The 27300-nt window shown below is 32.5% G+C and overlaps 2 protein-coding genes and 1 long non-coding RNA gene across 21 annotated transcripts in view; 1 reads left to right on the forward strand and 2 right to left on the reverse strand.

Annotated features, from left to right (window-relative positions):
- LOC143255618 (forkhead box protein P1-like) overlaps window positions 1–27300 on the reverse strand; it is a 155301-nt gene that overhangs the window by 127142 nt on the left and 859 nt on the right. For 2 of the 8 annotated variants that reach the window (XM_076511538.1, XM_076511534.1), the window contains exon 1: window positions 11379–11541. The exons of 5 other annotated variants lie outside the window; for them this stretch is intronic. In XM_076511538.1, coding sequence (XP_076367653.1) covers window positions 11379–11384 — 6 coding nt within the window. In that variant the 5' untranslated portion in view covers window positions 11385–11541. Of the gene's footprint in view, window positions 1–11378; window positions 11542–27300 lie in introns of those variants that run through there. One more of the 8 variants, XM_076511539.1, reaches the window with a different exon arrangement.
- LOC143255619 (uncharacterized) overlaps window positions 1–27300 on the reverse strand; it is a 167817-nt gene that overhangs the window by 41432 nt on the left and 99085 nt on the right. Inside the window, exon 4 of one of the 9 annotated variants that reach the window (XM_076511555.1) lies at window positions 1442–1605. The exons of the other annotated variants lie outside the window; for them this stretch is intronic. The gene's annotated coding sequence lies outside the window, so the exon portion shown is untranslated. Of the gene's footprint in view, window positions 1–1441; window positions 1606–27300 lie in introns of those variants that run through there. 9 annotated transcript variants of the gene reach the window in all.
- LOC143255620 (uncharacterized) overlaps window positions 1–27300 on the forward strand; it is a 148051-nt gene that overhangs the window by 13114 nt on the left and 107637 nt on the right. For 2 of the 4 annotated variants that reach the window (XR_013030759.1, XR_013030758.1), the window contains exons 2-3: window positions 15522–15967; window positions 22347–22467. This is a non-coding gene — a long non-coding RNA (uncharacterized LOC143255620). The remainder of the gene's footprint in view (window positions 1–15521; window positions 15968–22346; window positions 22468–27300) is intronic. The other 2 variants (XR_013030760.1, XR_013030757.1) reach the window with 1 other exon arrangement.

Consider the following 27300-nt stretch of genomic DNA (forward strand, 5'->3'; position numbering starts at 1 on the left):
AACATGTTCTGAAGTTAAACATTTTCCTGCTTTAATTAATTTACTTAGATATAGTTTGTGTATGTTAGAAACAGTTAAACTACTTAAATAAGGAAGGACACAGTCAAGGAGTAGTGCAGTATACACTGGGTTCATTCGCTGAATGATTATTAATTTCTCGGATTTACAAATAAATAAATTATTTACTATGTTTATGGAATTCGAGTTACTAAGGTACAGTAATTCAGCATGGTAATTTATCAAAATAACTAGATGCTTTCTACACAAAAATAAAACTTGGGTTGAAAAAGTCAAATGAAATTTCAATTTTATATAATAAGTGTTCTTGAGATAAAATATTGATTTCATATTTGTTCTTAGTTAACATAACACAGAGGCCGAGTCTGATGTATTTATCTTACAATTATTTCGATATAAATGTTCAGCGATGATACATAACTGATGACCTCAGGTAAAGTTCACAGAGAATTCCCGAGGTTTATCCTTCACTCATAATTAAGACTATTTATTATTAATTATAATTTATATTGAAGTTGTGTAGCACAACCTGTTCCATAAAAACTATCAAAGTATCAAAATATATTCATAAACCAAAAGTTTAAACGTAACTACTGTAACTGATTTTCCTTTACGTTCATCCAAAACCCTACTCCAAAAAAAAAAACTAGAAACCCTGCCTACCCCATCTATTAGTTTATACAAGATACTATACTTTAATATTAAATTATCTTATTTTATAGTCAGAAAATAATACTAATAACATTGGAACATTTTTATAAATTATGCATGAAAGATCCTTTTACTTATTAAGTAATTTAAAGTAATAAATCAGAAGAAAATATAAACTTTTATCTTCTCAAATATTAAAAGTTTCATAGAAAGCAAAACTATTAAATTATAATCCTATAAAAGTAAAAATAAATTAATTTGTCTTTCACAGTACATTAATTATGAGTTATTTCGCCAAGGAATTAGACCACAACAGCGACTTCAGTGATTCAACATTAAGCTTCAGGGGTTTTAACCGTTAAAAATCGGATACTATACTATTCAGCTCCTCATAAAAGTAAACAATCTGTGATTAAAATTTATATTATTGAAAATAACCAGTCTAACTTAACAGATACAGTGAAATATAAAATAGATAAATCATAGAATTAATTTCAATAAATACGCATGGTCATTAGTGACAACGTATTTTTAACTGAAAAAAGATATATTTGTAATGTATTTTCTACTTGAACTCAAATCTCAATGTAACTCTAAGAGATAAAGAAATACTACGTTTTACCATGTAACATGAGTGATTAAAACTTATGACAAACTTTTGTTCTATCAAGATTTACACTCAATACAGAAAATATAGTACTTTGTTGATGAATTATCTTTCGAACAAATCGGGAAATCTTTCAACTGTAGTAGGACCAAGCTTTACCTTGTGCTTAACATGATGGGTAGCAAATCGAAGGGTCAAATGTTCGATACGTCATGACATTGAACATAATCCGAGCTTTCAGACGTGAGTACGTTATAAATTCACACAATATCTTCAATAATCGTACAAAACCCTTGTGGCGGCGGGAAGTGCTGGTTGTTGCCTTCCCCCTGTTAATTTAAAATTAGGTACAGTTTTACCTAGAAGAGCGAACAACGTTTCGACCTTCTATGTAAAATATTTTCTCAACCCAAACGAGCCGTTTTTGCATATAAATTTCTCAACAAGTGGGTTTCTCGACATCACTGACAGTTTTACCTGAACCCTAACACGGCCGTTTAGCCTATGTACGTATAAGGTACTGTTTAGGTTCAAAACAGAAATTCTAATTTACAGTTACACTAATATTTCAAAATAATTTACAACTACATAGGAGTAATGGAGAATGATAAAACTATATAAGTAAACTTCCTTTCTCAGCTATAAACGGAATAGTAAAACCCTAGCCATATTTCCTTCCTCAGTTACACAAAGAATAGCAGAACAATAGATGTCAAAAAGTACACAAGTCAAACAAATAGTTAAGTCGATTTGTAAGCTAAGACATTCAAATCATTCTAAAGGTTTTAACGAAAACAAAAACAAGTGAATATATCCATCCGTTTATAGAAATGTCCAATATATAGTGTTTAGATTATTTTCATATGTGAACGTTGCTTTCAAGTTATTATTCAATATGCTGGTTTATTCACTTCCAGGTGATTCCTCGATACGTCTGAGAGGTTATAACGTTAAACATTAGGTTTTAATACGTAAATTAAGCAGATCACAGATAGTCCATCGTGTAGCTTAGTACTTAGAAGCCAACAAACAAGCACTATTTCTGTCTCTGTTACTATGTTAAAATTATATTGTTTCTGTTATTTAAGAATAAATATCTAACACAACAAAACTAACAAACAAAATTCAAAGAAGCGTTCAGGTCAGAACAAGTTACTTAATTTTATCAAATTTATTGAATTTTTAGTTCTCAGTCTAAATGAAATATATATATATAAAGTTTAACAATAATTTACTAATTTTAATGAATAAATATATGATCTAAATATTTATCAACTGATAAACTTTAATTTCAAATGCATTGTTCCTGATGTAGACAATAATTTCTGAAACACAAATAAACAGGAAAATCGACGAACTTTGAAAGTAAATGTAAATTTCTTGTATGATGACAAATATCACACTTTCTGGTCGTGTTGGAGACATTCAAGATACAAAGTTAGAGATATATTGTTCAGATTTTCCTTTATAACCTTACACTCAACAGTAACATCTAACATCAGTCAGCACTAACTTTGGGATCTAACGACAGTAAGCACTCTGCTTAACATTAAACAGATTATGGATAGTAAACAGGGCCTGTTAATTTCCAATATTTTTTTCGAGTTCGTTACTTAAGATTTTCGGAATAATGTGTCTATTTTCACTCTATACGAAAAGTTAGCGTTGAGCACTAAAGAAAATGTATTAGCGTTATCAAACTTCCTTGATTCTCATGAAAAGTTTGACTTATGCTAATAAATTCTGAATTATTGACATGTAGTTCTGCGACGTTCTTTAAGTATTAGAAAGCACATGATCATTTTTGAAGACTTTGTTTCCAAGAATGTCTTAACACGAAGTACAGTTTCTCAAATAGAATAATAAAGATTGTAATCGACTCATTTGTAATATACTTAATGATAGTATACTAAATAATAGGGCCGGCATGTTTGGTGTGACGGAGATTTGAATCCGGAACCTTCAGATAACGAGTCGAGCGCCCAAACCACCTGGCCATGCCGGACCTTACTAAATGACATACTGGATTTTTAATAAAATTACTAGATCTGTGTTTTATCAAGTGTTCATTGAAGTGCTTTCTTTTAATTATTTTGAAAAATACTTGTCTCACTGAAACCAACATGACCAGTCCTTAGATTTATAACCCCCGGTAAGTCAGCGGACTTACATTTCTAAAAACCGAATTTCGATACCCATGGTGGGCAGAGCACATTGTGTTGTAGCTTTGTGTATGAACACAAACAAGCAACCTTAATTTAATAAGATGCCATTAATTAGTTAAGAAATTGGATATATATATTTTCTATGTATTATAGTTATCAATATAGCTGTTAACCCCTTGATGAACCAGATGTTTCAATACATACTGTCTGTGTTTATATTTAATTTCTTCAAATATTTTTTTTAGTTTGGGTCTGTGTGTTTTCTTACAGCAAAACCACATCCGGCTATCTGTTGAGCCCACCGAGAGAAATCGAACCCCTGATTTTAGCGTTCTAAATCCGTACACTTACCGCTGTACTAGCGGAGGGCTTTTTAGTTTGGTAACTAGTGTTCACATAAAATCATATTCTTATTTTTTGTAAAAGCACTTCCATATCCGTTGCCATAAAACCTTTAGGGTTTGTTTGTTTGTGTGTTTCAAATTTCGCGCAAAACTACTCAAGGGCTACCTGCGCAGCCATCCCTAATTTAGCAGTGTAAGACTAGAGGGAAGGCAGCTAGTCATCGCCTAACACCGCCAACTCTTGCGCTACTCTTTTACCAACGAATAGTGGGATTGACTTCCCACTATTTACCGCTGACACACTGATGGACTCTGTTTGGCGTATTACAGGTAGTGTGATGCCATTGAAAATTGATTGGTTGGAAAAGTTATGTAGCCTTTCAGAAGCAAAATATTCATACACTGGGATCATAAAGATATATTCAGATTACAAACTAAAATGTTTACAATGGTAATATTCCATGTATTTAATCGCATTAGAAAACTAAGAAATATTGGGACCACTTTGGGTTGTCAGGAACATCCAGAAAGAGACCTGCAGAAATTAATACTCAATCCGTGATAACCAAAGTGGTGTGTTTTATAAATGGTGACAAAGACAAAGGTCAATGGCAGAAACTGTCCACGTGTCCCAAGTACAAAAGATTCTTCCACGATATATCTGTTCAACCTTCGTAAACCTCAAACAGTTGAAAATTTACACGAATATCCATGCTATTCCTTATAAAAAACAAGCTGATAAATTCGCCGAACACAATTCCTATACATTTCTATGCAATCGGACTATTCCCAATCCATTTTCCTCGTACACTATTTGGAGTGTGGTAAGCTATTGTAAGAAATACTGTCGTATTTAAGACATGGCATCTTTACAAAAGAACCTTTTGAAGTTGAGATAGACTACAGTACCATGGCGTTGCACCAATAACTGCTAACCTCTCATGTGAAAACCGGCTGCCTCGTAAAAGTAGCTTTATAGCTGTATACTTTCCTATTGATTACCCTGATTTTGTTTTTTCTACCTGGATTGTACGGTAATTTGTTTCTTAACGGTCTCATTCTCTCTGAAAGTTTGGTTTGTTTTAAATTTCGCGCAAAGCGACGCGAAGGCTTTCTGCGCTAACCGTCCCTAATTTAACAGTGAAAGACTAGAGGGAAGGCAGCTTCACCTTCCATCTCCAATTCTTGGCTACTCTCTTTGAAAGATTTTTCATTGTTGTTATTTCCACCTTAATGATGCAGAAAAAGATGTCGATATCCTTTCTGTCAGCAAAGTTGTGCTGGATTTGAAAACGTAGTTTCGGATGCGCGTTTTTCGGTTTTCTCGTTTTAACCTTTACTTCTGCATGGTTTGGCACATATCTTAATCTTCACCAATTTGGGAACCAGTCAAACTATGTATCTATAGTTCGTTGCTTTTAGTAATTTATAAGAAAACTAGTATTATGGTTTGCTGGTTCATCCTTATTGTGTTTCGAATCCTCCAAAAACCTTTTGTTTTCCACAATATGATGAATGAGTGCCAACCATTTCTTACCTTACCTTTGCTCTAGCAACCATATGTGGCTACGATGACATCTGCTGTTCACCATGGTCATCAGATAGATGCTAATAGTATTTATTTGTTTCATCTTCTTCCCAATAATTACATTTTCTCTCTAGACCGATTAACACAGATCCAAATAGCACCATATATTCTTCCATATAAATAAGTCTGCGATCTGGTGTGTGTAAACTTACGTCAGTGATGAGTACATAGCACTTGTCCATCACTATTACCTGAAGCATCTTTTAAGTAATCCCTTGTTGTTGTTTAGTGTGTTTCATGGCTGTCGATGCTACAGTCTCCCACATTACAATGTCATTTACTCGACAGTGTAAATCATTGTCTTTACAATGCAAGACCTTAGCAAAGTAATTTGCCTATAAAGTTTTGTTAGTGTTGCGGAAAGCTTCTGAGGCATGTGAGATTACTTTATAAGCACTTGAATAACGGAAAGGTGCCAGAAGATTAAACGTTGACTAATGTTACTTTTCATTTCAAGGGAGGTGATAAAAAATGTCTATGTAACCACAGCTATTTACTCGTACGTGAATAGCGGGAAATGTTTTTAAACGTCTAATAAAAAAGAATTGGAAAGTAATTTAACAAAAGTTAAAATTATGTTGGTTTCATTTTGAATTTAGCGCAAAGCTACACGAGTCTATCTGCGCTAGCCGTCCCTAATTTAGCAGTGTAAGACTAGAGGGAAGGAAGGTAGTCATCACCACCCACCACCAACTCTTGGGCTACTCTTTTACCAACGAATAGTGGGATTGACTGTCACATTATAACGCCCCCACGGTTGAACGGGCGAGCATATTTGGTGTCACGGGGATTCGAACCCGCGACCCTCAGATTACGAGTTAAGCGTCTTAACCACCTGGCCATGCTGAGCCTTAGAATAATATGTTCGCAGTCTGAAAACAGAGACCTGCGATAGTTTTATTGTCTTGACATTTTTACCTTTTTTTATAGTAATTCCTGTACACTGAATCGGAAAATGATATCCATTTTTCTCCATCACGTACATATATTTCATAAAACACCATATGTACTACTACATGAGTGAATCATTTTCACTGAAACTGAATCACATGTTGTTATGCTTAAAACGTTGACAACTGCTGGCTACAGCTTTATCTGGACCAAACGCGACGTGAAAGTCTTATCGATCGTTCTAGAACAAACATACTAATAAAAATTGTTCGTTATGGTAAATGAAATAGTAATGTGTTCTAAGTAAGAGTTTTTCGTGTTTTTCTTTTTGCTTCCTGACTTGTAAAAAAATCCTTACGAGATAAAAATGTGAATATTATTTTCGAAATTTGAGTAGCTTATTTATAGAAAATTCTTTATCAAAACGAAAACAGGTCTTTGAAACTAATAAAATCACGTGTTTAGTTTAAAAGACTTTTCGTAAAACGTTTCGGGGTATCTTTATTTTCTGAAAATCATACATGAAAATATCAGTAAATCAAACGTTAACAATTTTTTCATTTAAAAGAAGTATTTTAAAATCTCATGAATCTTAACAAGAAACCAGAGTAAATAACTTAAGGAGTAATCATGTTAATCTAAGCAATGCTAATATGCAAGCTCTCTTCTTCAACGTTCTTCACTTTTGTGTATTAGCTGTAAATTATTTCTGAAGAATCCGTTATTATTTAACTATATTCATCTTAACTGATTTTCTCTCGCATCAATCTTGCTAACATTATATAAATTATGATTTGCTATTAATTAAATAACCCGTTGAACTTCAATATTCTAACTTTTCATCAAATTATGAATTAATAACAAATAAATAAATGTTTTGCAACACGTTTTGTATGATTTAAGAACATGAATTTTACTTATATAACTGTTCAGTGCATCGTGAATAGGTGAATACATGCATCAGTTTATTATTAATAATCACTAATTCGTTAGAATAGACTGGGATGCTGATATTTATATAAATTTTTCATATCGTCATACATAAAATATTATATAAGTATGTAAATGTTATTTCGTAATTACGCTCTGTTAAATTCACGTGTTATTATATTATTAATGTAACCAACTTTAATACTTCTTGCTCACTCCGGATTATTTATTTTTCCAATGTATTATAAAAAAACGCTTAAAATATTTTTAATCCTTTCTTTCATACATTTATACATATTACAATAAATTAATAATGTCGAATAATAATCTGTAAGAACAGCAACCATTTTGGAGTCAAAGTCATTCAGGTGTTAATTAAAGGGCTCCCAAACCCTAGCCTATCATGTTGGAGATTAGCATATATCGATAAACAAGTATTTAAAGCTGACGGAAACTCACAAGAACAAATCTTCACAAGTTTCCAAATCTACTTCGTAACTAACAGTTTTTTTTTTTTTTGTGAGAAAATGTGCACAAACATTAAAATTTCATTCTATTATGTGCCCTCCATTCTCTGATACAGATCTAATAGCCTTATTGTCTTTGGTCGGATGAAATATAGTCTTGGAAAACAGCAAATCAATTATAGTAGCCTACGCTATGGCGGTGGTTGATTTTGACAAGCTGTTTTCCCTGTAATCTGACATTAAAGTAGCACTGTTCAAAATGTAGTGCAAAGAAGAAAAACAATCCTTGGTATAACACCGCATATCTTAAAATAAGGTAAGAGCACAGCATGACCAGGTGGTTAGGGGGCTCGACTCACAATCTCAGGGTCGCAGGTTCGAATCCCCCTCACACCGAACATGCTCACTCTTTTAGCCGTCAGGGCGTTATAATTTTACAGTCAATCCCACTATTCATCTGTAAAATAGTAGCCCAAGGGTTGGCGGTAGGTGGTGGTGACTACCTAGCTGCCTTCCCTTGCACTGCTAAATTAGAGACGGCATAAAGCTTTGCGCGAAATTCAAAAACAAATAATAAGGTTATTGTCCTATATATCGGCATGCACAAAACAAAGTAGTATTAAACAAGATCTGAGTAATTTCAGTTAAATTCAGACAGTCCATGTGTTCACTAATGCTGGAAATACTTTCGAAAAATAGTTTTGTTTGATACGTTGAATTATTGGAATCGGTATTTTTTTCCAACGTTTTCACTAAATAATTCAGTGTTAACCTAAAAGTTTTGTATTTTTCATTGTCGTTACCTGATGGATCATGGTAATCTCGCCTATTTAAAAGTATTGATCTTAAATATTTAAAATGACATTTCATGTTTGAGACTCAGGACAGTATGTATGCTAAAGCTCATTATTGCATAACTCAATAATATATTGACAAATATTTTAAGTGCACATTGGAAATGTTTCACTTCCAACTCTTTATTTTTGCTTCTTTCGTTGACGTGAATAACTAGCATCAAAGTTTGTGGCCGTAGTCTAGAAGACAATATTTCTTGTCTTTAGTAACAGCTCTTAGGGACAAAGATTTTGGATTAGAAACAAAGTGTTGTACTTTTTAAAGTTTTTAGTGTTTAATAACGTATATTAACAAATATGTTTGCTTGACTACGAAACATATACAATTACATACAGAATCACACAAACCGTTATAAAACTTGACGCATTCTTCTCACATATCATTTCTATCTACTTTTCTTCTTATATCCGACTAAGATATCATGATATCGCCTTGCTTTACCATGCAGGTGGTACTTCTTTAAGTATGAAGTAAAAAACAGAAAAAAAAAATCATTGTGTCATGGGCTACACAGCATAAGCCGAGCTAAGAAACGATTTATAAATTTTATTTTATTAGATGCCAAGGTTTCTAAGTTGCTTCAGAATAAAGTAAAGCATTTTGAGCTGCATTACTGTGTTTAATAAATATACGTATTCCTAGCCATTATGAACAAATGTCCGTAAGCATTTCGTTTCTGTACTACCAAATCATTTTCCGTTACAATAAGCAATAACACTCTCTTTATTTAAGTATAACAACACATGTTTTGTTAGGCTACTTCCTGATCAGTCTAAATATCTCGTTATTACAATGTCGTAGGCATCGTGTTTATGAACTGAAAAGAAAGTGTTCATTTTTTAGTCGTATTTAATAATCGTACATTTTATTCTAGATAGGTTATAACAGTAAGAGCTATGTGTCACCTGTCTATATCTTTATAAACGGTATCTTTTAACAGACTTTTAAAGTTTTTCTCGTTACTCTCTCTCGCTTGTGTTTAGTTTCATTCTTTATTTAAACCGATTTTATGTTAAATTACCTTCTTAAAAACTAAAAACCATGACAATGAACTCAGCCATTTCTCATTAGCTGCTAAGGAAAAGCTCTTAGTTCCAGAGTTGTAACCATCTACTGAATACTTCTAGCATAGATATTAATATGTTTCGGTCTAACTTACATTCATGCTTTAATCGTACGGTTGTAAAATTTCTGTAGACATATTACAGTCTACTAGGTATTCATACAATAACTATATTATTATTTGACATATTTATTACATATCCACACGCATATTTCACTTACCTTTCACGCAGTAACCATATGGTCAGTTAGCGTGCATATAACATATATATAGTCATGCTTTGGTTTACTATCCATTCATACAGTAACTATACCATTAATTAGCATGGTTTCGCATACATTTCAGTATAATACACACCAATGTTATAATCATATGGTAAGTTGGCATGACTCTAACATATCTGTAGACATTTTCAGTTTACTACTGATTCATGTAGTAACAACATGGATTGATCTATTACCGATTTACCAATTGTAAATCAGTACATACATTATCGGCAGCAATGTTCTAATACGATAGTTTAACTTTTATATATTTCTGTTACTTAAAGTGTTACCTTATCTGCTATAATCTTAAAATAAGTCACATAACAGTTTTGCATTTTGTCTCATTATACTTTAGGCCTCTCAAAAACGACTGGGTTTTTACATGATTTTACTGGTTATTTATCAAGCAATGCATTAAAATGAGTTAGTTCATAGTTGACGAAGTTACGGATCCCAAGCGTTTTAAAATGATTTTTATTGTAAAACATTGTGGCTATGGGTCATTTTAAACACAAGTTATCAAACTAGGTGTCTCTTATGAGATTATTTACTGTATTTGAACTTAATACTACATTCAAAATGTTGCATAACAAAATATTATTAAGTATGAGTAAAACATTAAGATCTACATTAAACTGGTATAAATGAATTTTGAATGATGTTACGAAAATCTCAACATTTCCCCATATAGTACAAAGTTCTATGTGTCGAACGATCGTATTAACATATTTATAAAATACAATGCAACAACTGCCACGACTTCTAAATTGGAGAAAGAAGCAAAAAAATGTAAACCAGATTCAAAGAGCATAAAAACACTTTCACACGTTTTTGAACACCGCAAATCAAATAAACACTACATAACCATTGGAAACACCCAGACACTAAGTAGGAAAACAAACGCAAAGTCATAGAAGCCCTACTTATACATCTAAAACCAAAATTAAACCAATATAAAGGAACACCATATCTATACCAATTAATAACCTAACATATACTGCAACGCCCCCTACAATCCCGTACCCGTTTACACTCTCGTCCCTAAAACATTTGCACGGCAACTATCAGATGTAAACTCTCTTTGTTAACCTGAAGATGACATAAAAAGGTCGAAACGTTGTTCTGTACTTTATATTAATAAAAGTTTTAATACCCATACCAACAGTCTTGAGATACATTCTTACTTGAAGTGGGTTTCTCGTCATCACGAACTACTTATTAACATTAAGGTACTATAGTAGTTATTCACTGAATAAACTCATAAATTATAAATAATATTTTTATACTAAAAAGAAACGCATGGGACAAAAACCGGCGTCTATATAGCTAAAATTCCAAAAAATAAATTTTTAGTGGTCTACCTATTTTTATAACATTCTATTTTTTATTTCATATACTGAAGTTTCATTATCTAACATACAATCAATTTGCACCTGCTGTACGTGATGTAATTATAAATGATCTGAACTTATTGTTCCTAGTACGACAGAGACAAAACAAAAGTACAAGCTGTTTTAGTATTAATTTTCTTACGTTCATTATCTCTGGGAATACGTAGTTTGCTTTACAACCATCACCAGGAATTAACCATTGTCTTGTCGAGCCAATATACCGCAATACGTAGAAGCCTAACTGTTTTATTCTCCATGGTGACCGTGTGCTCTGGACTTCTTGTTTACAGCATCTTTTGTTTACTCCCCAGGGTCCGTATCCAGATAGATATGGCAACTTGCCCTTGTTACCATAGTAACAACATTAAATGCTGCTATTAAATGTGGTGGTATGTTTACTTCTGAAAAAAGCAGCAATTGACAATCTTTCCAGAATGTGTTGTCATGGCAACTATGAAAGATTTTTGCATCTTAAGCCAAGGCACACATAAATAGACATAAAAAGAAGGAACATTCTGACAAGGTTAGTACAGCTATATTAAATGCCAGCTTAGAATGCTGTTGGATGCTAAATATAGTGAGTGTAGTTGCGACAGATTACTACTAGTCATCAACGCGAAGTCTGGCGAAGAAAATGATCTTACAATAACATGTAGGTGAGATGACTTATAACTGATTATTCAGGTCAGTTTATATAAAATATCACACAAATTTGTTATATTTCAATTAGAAGAAAATCATACTCGTTTTGTAACATTTGTATAAGAACCACTTACTATTTGGATACACATATCATGTCAACAACACAACTACATTGTTGTTTAACTATAACATTATTATAATTATAGTAATATGTATATAGTATGAGTTTTCATCATACTGTAAACAATAAAATATTATTGGTGCACTTTCATGTTATTCAATTTGTTGTAACATGATATTTTCGATAAAAGAAAAACTCAAAGCTCAGTTTCTTTTAATAGTGTTTGATATTTATTTACTAATCATAAGGTTAGAAACTTCATCAACATCATTTTCCATTAAGGTAAATATTATATATGTAAACTGTTAGAATCAAAATGTAAATTTTACAGAATTAGAAAATGTATATACATACATGATGTCCATACTGTGTTCGGTGACTGCTGTCACAAGTACAAATAATCAAAGCGCAAATACTGTTTAAGCCTTTATAATGAATATAGAAACATACGTGTAATGTAACAGTACTTTAAACAAAATAGAATAATAAACACTTAAGGTTTTCTGGAATTTTTTAATATGAATAGTCTTCTCAATTGACAGTGGCGTAATAAACTCGTAATAAAATATTGTATCATTTCGAGGTTCAATGTGTAACAAGACCTCTATACATCATTTCAAGATAAATGTGTAGAACGGCCTCTGTATACATCATTTTACGGTGGAATGTGTAATAAGGTCTCTATATCTCATATTTCGTGAGCCTTAAAGAACAATCAGAGCTTTGATGATGATAAGAAAAACAGAAAGAAATCAACACACAAAGTAAAACAGTTGTCTTTACACTCTTTAAACATGTTTACAAAAAATATGTTATTAAAACAGAATAAATAATATATAGAATATCCATCACCTGCTCATCAAATTATTATTTCTGAAAATCGTGAAAATACTTTTTATTGGTTACTTTACAGGCAACTGTGAAAATCTGTGATAGACACAAATCCTAAGAAATTATTTGTTTTTAAATATAGTTTTTTAAGACAATTTCATTGTTTGCTTTTAAGCGCAAAGCAGTACAATGGGCTGGCTGTCTGTGCTGTATCCACTACGAGTACCAAAACCCTATTTTCAGCTATATAAGTCTTTAGTCGCACCATTAAACCACTTCCAGTTAAAAATGCGATGACATATGCCAAAATATCTCCATATCCTTTGTGCATAGTTTGTCTTATTTGTAGTGATACTTATGTCAATAAATCCAAATAATATTTAAGTACTAAATAAGAACAAAATTGTTATGATGCATATTATATAGTTATTTGTAAAATAATGTAACAAAAGTCGTAAAATAATTCAATACGTGATTATAATTTAAAATGGAAAATAAATAAATAGCTAAATGAGAAATTATGATCAAAATAAGACATAAATTACTACATTACAACCTTAATGTAGAAATTATGGAACTTAGCGTAACATAAAATGTAAGTTAGAGTTCACTAAAAAAAAAATATTTAACTCACGTGTACGATTTGTAAAATGAAACTAATTCAAGGATTGTAAGATTGACAAGACAATGTACCAATGCAGAATGTGCTATACAGACAACATCGTGTGCCAGTACAAGCAGCATTCACATTGATAAAACAGAGAATCAATTGAAGAAATCTCATTTTTATAGAAATAAGTACAGGTACAAGAAGTATCATATCCATATAACTGACAACCAATGTGAAAAACATAGAATTAATAAACTGAATATCAAGGTAAGAAGTGTTTGACTGATAAAACCGAGAACTAATTAAAGAAATATCAGAGCGATACATTGATTATTGTTTTTTGTTCTTTTTTAATTTTGCGCAAAGATATACGAGGGCTATATGCGCTAACCGTTCCTAATTTAGAAGACACCTAGTCATTACCACCCACCGCCTATGTTTTGGCTACACTTTTACCAACGAATAGTGGGATTGACCGAAAGTTTATAACGCTCCCATGGCTGAAAGAACGAGCAAGTTTTGTATAACGGAGATTCGAATTAAGTGTCAGTGGTAGAAGTGTCCTTCTGATGAATCTAAGTATAAAAGACAAGTTTTGTTGTAATGATAAAAAAAAATTAGCAAAGCAAGTAATGTAGGAAAGATAAAAGTGAGTATGATGTAGGTGACGGGTTGATAAAATTAAGTACTAGTGAAAGACAGTTCGTACTGTTGAGGCTGCCTGACTGATAAAACTCAGTACAAATGAAGTGTGTAACTGAGAAAAGTGAGAACCAATGAAGTGTAAGCCTGAATAACAATGCAAGAAGTGCTGGAATTAATAAAGCAAAGTCCAACGGAATAAGACTTATTTAGATAAAACGGAGTGCCAATGAAAGAAACGTTCACATTGATGACACAGAGACCACTCAAAGAAGCGTCGAACAGTAATGAGTAATAATGTAAGCAGTTTTATAAATGTAAAAACCAAGTGCCAGAGCAAAAAGTCTTGGATTGATAAAACTGACAACAATGCAAGAAATGTTTGAACGATTAAACTAATTAATAAAGTCAAGAATTAGTGGGTATATAAGATTGACTATCAATGCAAGAAATGTCGGGTTATGATATTGAATACAAATGCAAGGTGTTTTGAAATAATAAAACTGAGACGTGTGAGATAAATGAGACCAAAGTAACAAGTATCAAGATGAGACAACAGGGTATAAATGTAAGAACTTCCAGACTGATAAAACTGAGTACCAATACAAGAAATGTCAGGTTGATGAAACGGAATACCATTGCAAGAGATATCAAATCGGAAAAAAAAAAATCCAAAGTAAGAATTATACAAATGATAAAAAAATATTAGCGAATTAGTAAATGTTAGACTGATAAAACAGAATATGAAAACAAGAAGGGTCGATTTGATAAAAATAAAGTGTCGCACAGATAAGACAGATTATCAATGAAAGAAATAACATATTTATAAATCTGAGTATCAATGCATGAATTGAAAGACTGACAGAACTGACCACAAATGTAAGACCTGTCTAGTTATAAAACTGAAGCCAAAGAGTCGGATTAGTAAAACTGAGTAGAAATACAAGAAATGTTCAATTTAACTAAACTAAATTACCAACTGCATGAAGTGTTGGATTCGTAAGACTAAGTAGCAGTAGTAAAAATACGTGATTAATGAAACTGAGTACCAATACAACAAGTTCTGAATTGATAAAACTAAGTTCTAGTGACCGATGTGTCGGTCAGATAAAAGTATGCGAAGGACGTGTTGTGCAGATAAAAGTGAATACCAATACACAAAATGTTCACATTGGTAAAATATAACACCAATTCAAGAACTGTCGAATTGGTAAAACTAAGTGTATTAGTGTAGAAACTGTTGCACTGAGATAAGTATTTATCAAAGAAAGAAGTATTGAATTAATAATACTGAGTTTCAACAAGAAGTATCAGGCCTGTTGAGTATCAATGGAAGACGTGTCAAAGCGAAAAAAACATTGTCTAATAAAAGAAACAGTGAGATTTATAAAACTGAGAACCAATAAAAAGAAGTTTAGAATTGTGTTTTTTTCTCATAGCAAAACCACATCGGGCTACCTGCTGTGTCTACCGAGAGGAATCGATCCCCTACTCTTAGCGTTGTATATGTGAAGACTTACCGCTGTCCCACGGGGAACATTGGGAAGCGTGTAGAACTCATAAGAATGATTGAAATGAAAAAGAAAACGTTGTATAAGTAAAAACTAAGTAACAGTAAAATAAGTGTCCGTACTGATAAAACTGATTATTAATGTATAAAGTGACATGTTAATAAAACTGGGACTAATGCGGAAGTAGTATTAGATTGGTAAAGTTGAATACTGATGCAAGACGTGTCGGATAGACAAAACTGAGTGCCAACGGGAAAATCGTCGGATTACGAAACCGAGAAGTGTTGTTTTATCTGAAGTGGAAAATAATCGACACTAAGTTACTGTCGCCAACTTCCTGAGGTAAACTTCTCGGCAAAAGTGACCAAACAAAGGTAAAGACCAGCTTTAACAAGGTTTAACATATTACTCATCATTTGCTTTTAAGAAACCAGAAGTGTATATTATTACATTTTGAATCAATGAAACATTTGGCAAAATTACTTAAACTTCATTATTTATTTAAAATTATTTGTGTCTTATTTGCAAAACACTTTGTTTTTGACGTATTACACTCTCCACGATCATAATGATAAAAACAAGCGTTATTGGGGCATTGCATTTAAGTACAAAAGAACACTACGCCAATGAGGTGAAAAGTAAATATAGGTTCAACATACAACTTTTGAAAACGACGTGGGTGAAAGTCTGTCATAGAAAAAAGGAATATAGTGTGATAAATACAAAGCTTAAACTCACTGCATCGAGAGTATATTCTGATTCGTTAAATCATTGGTCAATTAGTCTAACACCCAAACGACTACATTTTAAGTTGTGGTAGACGAATGCGACCAAAATGTTTCTCTGTAACGTAACAACATCAAGGAAGTAAGTTATTTTAGTAAGGACATCTTTATATACGTAGTATTACTGTACAATCTAAGTTAGTTTCTAAGTGTTTCTCTTTGCATTATTTTATACAGTTTTCCATGTATTATTTTGGTTTATAGTTATATTAAAGTTTAAACAAGTTACAAATTTTCTTTGTATTATAGAAAACAACTAACAATTTTCCGCTTTGTTACATACATTAATCTAGTGTTTCTTCGCTGGATTGTTTATAAAATCCTCTGTTACTAACGCAAGAATGTTAGGAATTGCTGACTGAAATTACCGTTAATCACAACATACTTCAAAACAATCTTATCTGAAATGGTCAGTTCAGTGCAAAAAACAGCTTGCGTGAGTGATTCAAGTGACACGGTAGTAAAATTTTTCTTGTGATTGTGACGTAACGTCACATCAGCCATAAACAATAAAAAGCCCATGAAAGAAAGCGAAGAAGATATGTCAGCATATGGGCGATGGCGATTGCTTCGTAGCACCATCTTTTTACGATCGAATTACCCATAACGCATGCAGCTTGATTTAAGTCCCAGTCCACGAGACAGAAATGATAGACCTCTATCCTTTTCACTGTCTTTATGTTGCGCAAGATGTCATTTTCTGTAGCATTTGCAGGGGTGGAGCTCTGAGGCTGATCATAATTGTCTCGACAATAATGGGAAATGTTTAATCTGAAGAAAGAACTACAAATGTCCAAGAATGATCGATATAGAAAATGAAAGCAAATTTAAAACTTTTTTATTATTTTTATTCAAATCTAGTTCTATGCATATTAGTTATGCTCTTGTCATTAGGTTCAAAGCCGAAATATGGAAAATGGAACAAACGAACAATGAAATAAAGGCATTTTTCCAGTATGTTGTACGAAAATTGCAGTCTAGAAAATAAGATCAGTACATATCAAAAACTAGAATCAACAAAGGAGAGAAAAACTATAACAATGGTGTCAAATGCCAAAATGCTGAAGAGCAAAATTTAAAATAACATAAAATTTTAGCTTTCCAAAAATACCAATATAAGCCATAGCTACAACTAAGGTGTCTTTAAAGGACTCTTTATTTTAATAAATGCCATATTTAACATACTTCAATACAAACCAGGGATGTTATGTAGGTTTCTCTAAAGCTGTTACTTCTTTTGCAACAAAAAATATTAAAACGAGTGATAGTGAAGAAGTTCTACTGTGATTTAAACAACTTAGAACTTTGTTTTAGAATACTGACCTTGGAAATTCCTTGAATGAAGTCTAGTTTTGCTGTCTAGTCTTAGTAACCTTAGAAATATTTCTGCTTGTAAGTTTACAACTTGATGTAAAACAACTTTCCTACCGATCATGATCTCTTTAGCATAAACCACTTTGCCATAAATAGAAGTCACTTTAAAATAATAAATCACTTTTCTACCTAACTTTAGTAACTTTAAAATAAGCTGTATTTATATTTATATTAAATCATTTTAGAATAAATTACTTCTCTTCCTAGTTGAGTTTCCTTCAAGTTGCTATAAATTAATTTATTCTAACGTGTCTTCAACTTCGTAGAAGAGCTTGATATAAACTTCTCTTCTGCCAAAATAAAGTTAATTTCGATTAATCTACTCTTCTACTAAGTTGTGATCGTTAAGTTTTTGTTTGGAATTTCTTACAAGACTGTACAGTGAGCAACCCGTGTTCTGCTTACTACGGGTATCGAAAGTCGGTTTCTAACGGTGGGAGTCCGCAGACACTGTGAGGCCGCATTACATTAATCTACTCTTCTACAACAATAGAATCGCTTTAAAATAAACTACTTTTATAATCAGCTGAGATCATTTTATAATGAGCTAGTCTTCTAATAATTTGGGATCACTTTTGAATAAATTATTCTTCTACAAAGCTGGGATCGCTTTAAAATAAGCTACTTTTATAATAGGTTGAAATCACTTTAGAATAGCTTGTTTGTTTGAAATTACGCACAAAGTTTTACAACGGGTTACCTGTGCTCTGCCCACCACGGGTATCAAAACCCTATTTCTAGCGGTGTGAGTCCGCAGACATAATGGTGTGCCACTGGGAGGCCGCTTTAGAATAAATAAACTTCTCTTCGATCAAGATTAGATCATTTTAAAATTAACTACTTTTCTAATAATGTGAGATCACTTTAAAATTAACTTCCTTTCTAATAACGTGAGATCACTTTAGAATTAATTACTTTTCTAATAATGTGAGATCACTTTAAAATTAACTACTTTTCTAATAATGTGAGATCACTTTAGAATTAACTACTTTTCTAATAATGTGAGATCACTTTAAAATTAACTACTTTTCTAATAATGTGAGATCACTTTAGAATTAACTACTTTTCTAATAATGTGAGATCACTTTAGAATAAATTTAATTCCTTGCCTGTGTGTGTTTTTCTTATAACAAAGCTACGTTGGGCTATCTGCTGTGTTCACTGAGGGAAATTGAAACCCTGATTTTAGCTTTGTAAATTTGTAGACTTACCGCTGTCCCAGCGGGAGACTTAGCTATTTAAAATACAGAATCATTCAAACCAAGTCTACGAATAAAAGTGAAAAATGGAGAAAAAATAAAAAAATGGAATAAAAGAAAGAAAGAAAAAATTGAGAAAAAAGAAATAATTGGATAAAGGAAAAAAAGGGCAAATCAAGACAATATATGGATATTGCTCTGAAAAGGGACAGAGTACTGTGGGATACTATGGCTCAAAAGCCCTACAACAACAACAACAAATTTTTAATAGTAGTTGACATGAAAGCTAGGGATGGAGGAAGAGGTCTTGTACACCTGACCCTCCTGGGTATTTAAAAATTAAACATACCCAAATACCCACAAAGAAAAAGCGTAGCGAAGTGTACGAGAAACATATCACTTTAGAAAAATTACGTCGTTACCAAGGTCAGGTACCATTAGAAAGCGATCAGTATGGAAACTTACCTGGTACCCACGTTAATGACGTTTGTAACAGTGATCATAAATTTCATCCTATATATGCATCAACTATAATATGACTCTCAATAAAATAACGTTGGATTATTCTAAAGGTAGAAGACATTATTTTACGCTTACAGTTGTTTTAAAATTATAAAACTGTATACCACTTGATTTGTGATGCGAAATTAGTTTACTTTTTTTCCCCTACAAATCGGTTATTCTGATTGAAGTGTATTAACATATTTCATATCTGCACGGTACTTCAGTACACGGTGTCACCTGGTCTAATGAAACCTAGATATTTTGATTTGTAAATCAAGATCGCCAGTGTAATATATGTATATATTTGTTTCTCGTTAAGGTCAGAAGCTTTGCATGATGGATAGAGAAAGAGGCGGGAAAGTGCAGAAGCACCTATCTCGCGTGCATCGACATCAGAATCGCCATACGTGGCCGAGCTCTAATCTGGTCTTCATTACCAAACATCAATGCGACTATCCATGGTATTAAATTTATATAACCAGCCACTGAGCGCTGCTAAACTCGAGAACTTGAGCATGAAATTGCTTTATTTGCATAATAAGCATGAGAAAGGGGCATGCGCGCGTAATTTAAGAAAATATCATGATAAATGGTTGCCGTCTAAAGAACTTCTAACCCGTATGCTTGAGTATCCAATATTTCAACGCCCTGTGTGCATTAAACACAAATAACAATTGCATGTGTCTATATAGAAAGGAGTAACTTGTTTAGAACGAAAAGTCGATAAACATCCTAATTACTTTATCCTGTGTCTCCTTAACGCTAAAATTTAACTGTAATTTTTAATTATAATTTCCCTGTCAGAATACTTACAACGGAAATGTTGGTACCCAGAGGGTAAGTACGACCAATATCTTGTATGTGGATTCGCTTTTGATTAAAAATTACAAAAAGAACACAGGCGTATCGTAAATATCTGGCTGTTTAAAGCAAATTTACAACATAAACTATTTGTGATCTTGTCACCACGGGGAAACGAATCCCGGATTTTAGCGTTGTAAGTCGGTAAACTTATTGCTGACCTACTGTGTCTGAAATTTTAAAATTGATTTGAAATTTCATACATATAATTGACTTAATTTTAATAATCCCTAATAATTAGGACTTTATTCTAAACATTCTGTATTAACATATGCAATTCTTGTAGAATTTTAAGATATAAATGTATTTCGCATTGGCAATTTACCCATCGTTTTAGAATGTTTATATTCTAAAGACGAATAATTTTCTACTTTCACAAGCGTAGTAACATAAACTAATGAACAAATTAAAAGATGTTAATATCCTGAAATGATAAATAAAGCACAGTTGTTATTTTTATTCTAAACAGTAACGACTTTTACATTTTGTAAAAAGTTCTGAAGTCTTATCCAACTTATAACGATTCTCTCTATGGACAGAGCGCAAATGGCTCACCCTACAATTATGGGCTATAACAAACACACTTACTGTTAAGAATTATTATTATAATGCATTATAAATTCGAAATTTTAAAGTATACGTTAAACAATGAAACTAAACTGCTGCTAAAGTACTCTACATGTAAGTTCTGTATAATTATAAGCAGCTTGTCAAAACCATTTTTGTCAGAAATATAATAAGTAACTGGTTTCAAATCTTAAAATAAGATAAATCCATGTATAATTCTCCTTGAATTTTTAATGGGTATTTTCGGTTTATAAGACATAAGATAAAGACAATAAAACATTAGATAAAATGTAAGAACATCAGTTTATTCTTGTGACACGAACATGATTTGAAGTTAAGCTAGCTAGCTCCTTATTGTTGGCTGATCTCGCAACTTTCACGTGGTGAATTTTCTCCTACATTCGAGGTTAATCACTGAAGTTAAACGATTTGGGACATTCAAAATCTATAAATGTTCCTTGTCAGGTATCTATAGTTTCCCGATTAATAAATGTTAATTACAGTTATAGCTTCCGAGATTTATAGCATACTAATTGTAACAAACCAACAATAAATAATGTCTCTTGGCGCGCCGATTTATAAACTTTTAGGGTGAGCTTCTCGAAAGTTCAGTTGGCAACAATGTTCGAAAATACGTTAGTGCTTTCGTAAATCATATATCTTTTATTCTTACACTCGAGATTCTTGTACATATTTAAAGAATAGGTTGGATTTTCGCAATACACATTTAACAATGTAAGTTACATGAATTTCTAGATATATATGAAACAGAAACAATCATAGATATTAAAATAAATATGTAATAATAAATCCATTACACCTCTCTCCTTAGAGAATTAAAAATTGTCTAACATCAATTTTTAACTAATATATATACATATATAGTTGGGTTGACCGTCAATTATAACGCCTTCACGGCTTAAAGGGCGAGCATGTTTGGTGTGACAGGGATTTGAACCTGAAACCGTCAGTTTACCAGTGGAGTGCCTTAACCACCTGGCCATGCCGGGCCGCTTCTTTCATTTGGTTAAAATGTCAATGAGTTATGATTAATGTAATGGCAACAGGTTGTTAAAATGCATTGAAATGTTCTAAAACTGGCACTAAAACCAATGTTTCTCTTTCTACAGTTGAACAGTTTTTTTCGATGATAATTAAATATTTTAGAAAAGTATCAAACAGGGTGTTCAATACTTCTGTCGTCTGATTATAATAGTAATGTACCAGCTCACAATCGCCGAAATCAAACAGCAAATGAGAAAGGTTTATCAAAATCAGGTGCCATCAATACAGTGTAAGTGCATAATAAAGATTTGACCTTTTCAAAATGAGATTGATATGTTTCAGGCATTTGATTTTTTCTTCAATATATTTATTAACAGTGATGTCAACTACATTTTTACAAAACTTCTCGTAACAACCAGCCGTTCACAAAAATCTCATCAAACTTTTGTTGTTTGTAGGAGGGGACAAATTACGATGCAACCAACTTTCACTTGAAGTGGAGAAACTTGGCCGTGGCCTACTACATGGTCTAAGTAAACAGCGTTGGCTTTACAAACGTCACTTTTTGCCAAATTCACGGTAAGATTGGCTTTTTTAAGCTTTTTGAAAACACCACGTAAGACACATAAATGTTCTTTCCAGGTGTTACTGTAAATCACAGTATCATCAACATAAATTCCAATATCTGACAGATTGTTGAGGCATTCTTACGGTCGAGAATGTTCTACAGATTTAGAGAATAAGCGGAACTTTCGCAATACACATTTAACAATATAAGTTTCATGCATTTCTAAATATATATTAAAATAAAACAAACATAGATATTGAAATAAATATATAATAATAGATCTATTACTATATGTAAAAGGGAATTAGTTTTATTTGATATTTTGAATCGTTTGTATATTTAAAAATTCTGAAAGGAATTCTAGAAAAATATTAAGTTTATTTAAAAAAGCAGTCATTTTATTATTTAACAATTAGTCTTGAAAGTTTATAATATATTTGAAATTATCTTATTGACACATTTTAATTTTAAATTATATAGTTCTACTAACACCTACAGGGTGGCGCAGCAATGCAAAATTGAAACTTGCACTACTTGTTGTATAGAGTGAGTTTTAGCTTTAAAAAGCAGTAATCACAAATATATACATTTTAATCAAAGCAAGAGATTATATCTGCATGTCTGAATTATCAGAAACGATAGCTTTTAGAGATCCTGAATAACATCCCACTAACCCCCTTCTGTAGGAACGCAAAAAGGATATTTATTTTGACGAAATTATTACTGAGTGTTCTTTTATCTACCGCGGTATCAGTTACCTTATGGTGATAACAAACTATATAACTGCATACAACATTTTGTCGCTTTCAGTTATCTCACACTTTTTCAGTTCTTGTGATAATCCCGGAAACCATTGTACATCATTTAAAGATGATTACTCAAACTTTCAATGTATCAAGAGCCTTCCTTCACACTGAAGGTCAAATATATATGTAAAATCGGCTGGTTTGGGTTGAGAAAAATTTTTTTATGCAGAGGAGCGAACGACACTGAAGGTCATCTTTTATAAACCTTAAAGAATAACGTATTAAAGTAAACCTTCAGTGATAACTTGAAATATCAGAGATCTATACAAAGCAAACTTTTTGGATACTTATTTGTGCGTAAATTACTCATTAACATGAGATATTTGAACTACATAATGAGCAAACTTATTTATTTGCAAACTACCTATTTGTTTCATTGAATTACAACATCAAGTATGTATATACTGAAACTGTATAGTTAAATAAAGTAGTGTTATAATATTTCAAGAATTTATCATAAAGTACTTTTCGGTTGTCAGGAGATAATTCAGTTGAAGGTTGAACATAAATAAATTAATTAAATTGAAATTAGCCTTTGATTTTAGTTTTATATATTACAAAACATATTTTACAACTACCTTTACTAATTAAAATAAAGTAATAAGATATATTTAGTATTGTTAGTCATTAAAATAAAGAAGCTACTAGGGTAGTTTATTAAATAAATGGAAAATTACGTGGACTCTTTCCTTGCTGATACATTAAGTTTTTGACCAAGTGTACACATGAACTTTGTTCATAAGACAGTAAATATTGTAACGTATAAGGAAGGCACCTTACAGTCAGTTTAGTGGATTTAAGCTTATGTTTTGCTAAGGAAATATGTATTATACATATGATTTACAGAAGGAACTTTAAACGTTCTTTAATTGACGTATATACGCTTTTTAATATTATTAACACGATCTAATTTCCTACTACTCTTAGCCATATTTTAGGAGCTTTGGTCATGTCAATAATAATAAAAACGAATAAGAAAATTTGAAAGCAGAAATTAGCATCGTATACACACACAGTGGCCACCTTATTAGGTATACCTCTTTAGTACCGAAGAGGATCTCCCTTTGCCTCCAGAACAGCCTGAACTCTTCGAAGCATGGATTTAACAAGTTGATGGAAACATTCCTTAAGAATTTATGTCCATACTGACTTTATAGCATCACGCAGTTCCTGCAGATTTGTCGGTCACACATTCATGCTGCAAACCTCCCATTCCACATCATCCCAAAGATGCTCTATTGGATTGAGATTTTGGAAATGTGCAAGCCATTGAAGTACACTAAAGTCACTGTCATGTTCGTGGAACCAGCTCAAGATGATGCGTGCATTGTGACACGGCGCATTATCCTGCTGGAAGTAGCCATTGGTAGACTGTAGCCATAAAGGGATTACATGGTCAGCAACAATGTGCTTAGGTACGCTGTGGCGTTCATATGATAGTCAAATGGTATTAAAGAGCCTAATTTGTACCAATAAAACATTCCCCTACACCATTACACAACCACCACCAGCCTGTACCGTTAACACAAAGCAGAATGGATCCATGGATTCGTACTGTTTACGCCAAAGTCTGACCCTACCATCTGCATGTTGAAGCAGAAATCGAGATTCGTCAAATCAGGCGACGTTTTTCCATCGTCCAGTTTTGGTGATCTCGTGCCCACAGTAGCCTTATCTTCTTGTCCTTAGCTGACATGAGTGGAACCTTGCCTGGCCTTCTGCTACTGTAGCTCATCTGCTTCAAGGGTCGACATCGTCGTGCGTTCAAAGATGTCCTTCTGCATATCACTATTATAAAAAGTGGTTATTTGACTATTTATGATCTTCCTGTCAGCTTGAACGAGTCTGGCCATTTTCCTCTGGCCTCTCTCATTATCAAGGTGCTTTCGCCAACAGAAATGCCGCTCACTGGATGTTTTGTTTTTCTCACCATTCTCTATAAACTCTAGCGACTGTAGTGTGTAAAAATTCTAAGAGATCACCAGTTTCCGAGATGCCGAAACCACCACGTTTGGCACCAACAATCATTTCACGATCAAAGTCGGTTAGATCACATATCTTAACCTTTCTGAATCTCTTGACCATGTCTACACGCTTTATATATTGAGTTTCAACCACGTGATTCGCTGTTTGGCTATTTGCGTTAAAGAGCAGGTGTACCTAACAAAGTGGCCATTAAGTGTATTTCAACAACACTTGTTTTCACCCAGAATAAATTCAAAACCCTCAATTGTCTTTTGTTTAACTAACGTGTCACTCAGTGGCCCAAAAAAATCTCATTGTAGGCTTTTTTAAACATATTCCTTTTTCTCTTTTATGTACAAAAGAAATAGAGGAAAAATACACACAATTTCAATAACAAGGGTAGAAAGCTCACCATTGTAAAATTTATTAAACACTGGGAGGTATTGCGGTGCAATACCAAAACTATTAATGTTCATACGCAATAGTTTTATTCTTTTCACACTACATAAACAAATAGCTTGTGGATCATTTTTAAATGTATATATGTGCTTTTATTCTATTAATATTTTAAAATGCTGAAGTACTACACACTTTAACGCGAAATATTGAAAACATATCTTGATTTGAGTTCTGTCAACGTTTTTCCCCCCCAAAAAAAAAATTTTAGACATTAAGACAAATCTGTCAACTGACCTGGACAATCACACCTGAAAGCAATCCGAAAATTCTTTATATCGTTAGATTTTACTGTCCTGTTATGACAAATCCAGCATATGTGATTACTTTGTCCTGATGCGGGATACTGTCAGGGTTAAAATGGACTAAAAGAGACAGCAAGAATAATCTGACGTAAAACACAGAAACAGAAAACTGTGATGATCAGTATGTTTATTATTTTCATTTAGATCGTGAAAGATTAATGTAATCCTTCATATGCACAACGTGATCGTTAGAAATTGGGAATGAACTACTTATCTTCTCAGTGACAACCTGAGAACAGAGTTATTAGTATTTATTATTTGACTATGCAGATCTTTAGAATTTCTTTGAAACCGTCATAATGAGAAGCATTACCGGTTTCAGGTAAGGCAGTTCTTCGTATTTGTGTGCAAAGTTTCGGCCTGTTCGTTTTTATACAGCTAGAAACAAGAACAGCGCATCATCATTCCAGTGGAGATTCAGTTGTGGTGTAGGAACGCATCCGAATGGTACAGATCTTATTGTGTCTTCAATAAACGAATTTTCTGTTCTAAATTACAGTGATGTAGTACTCGCCCTATATGTATGACCTTTTGCCATTGTAATCGGACCACACTTGGTCCTGACGCTGGATAATTCAGGTATCATACTGAAATGATTGGAATGGAATGTATTAAACATGAAACGTTAGAGATTATACAGTGAGCAGAAAGAACTTCAGACATAAGTTATAAAAAAAACATCTTGGACGTCTTTCAAATGCTGAAAGATCGTGAAATTTACAGATCATTGTAATTTTCACCCAGATTGGTGAAAATATCCCTGGTATTTTCAGGGATACCAATATTTGTTAATTAGTGGCTCTTATAGTCAGATGTTGAAGAAGTTTCAGTAACACCCCAATTCTGATCACTCTGAATGTCAAAGTACTTATGTTCCACAATTAGCGTCATACTAACAATGAAGTTGATATATTTTTAAATAAGTACGTTATATGTAATTTTTTGGTAATCTGTGAATACAAAAATGAGGTAAAATATACATCAAAGTAAAATATGTTTATATATATATACAAGATCTTCGTGGAATATGATATTCAAACGTTTTAACATTCAAGTAAAACTTCTAGCGTGAATAAACACTGTTTCATTCTTGTCTTCTTTCTTCGAACTTATTTTACTGAAACTAATGAAATAAAATACTTTGATGATCTGAAACACCGTAACATAGCTCATATAAAACTTTATGAGTTAAGACACATTTGGAAACTTCATCTATAATAAACAGGAAATTGACACAAGTCAAAATTTGAGTGCCGATGTTTCAAAAAAGAAAGACAGACGATCTTAAAAGCTAAAATCAACAAGCATTAAA

Source organism: Tachypleus tridentatus, chromosome 7 (genome assembly GCF_004210375.1).
Source record: "Tachypleus tridentatus isolate NWPU-2018 chromosome 7, ASM421037v1, whole genome shotgun sequence".
Classification (NCBI taxonomy): Eukaryota; Metazoa; Arthropoda; class Merostomata; order Xiphosura; family Limulidae; genus Tachypleus; species Tachypleus tridentatus.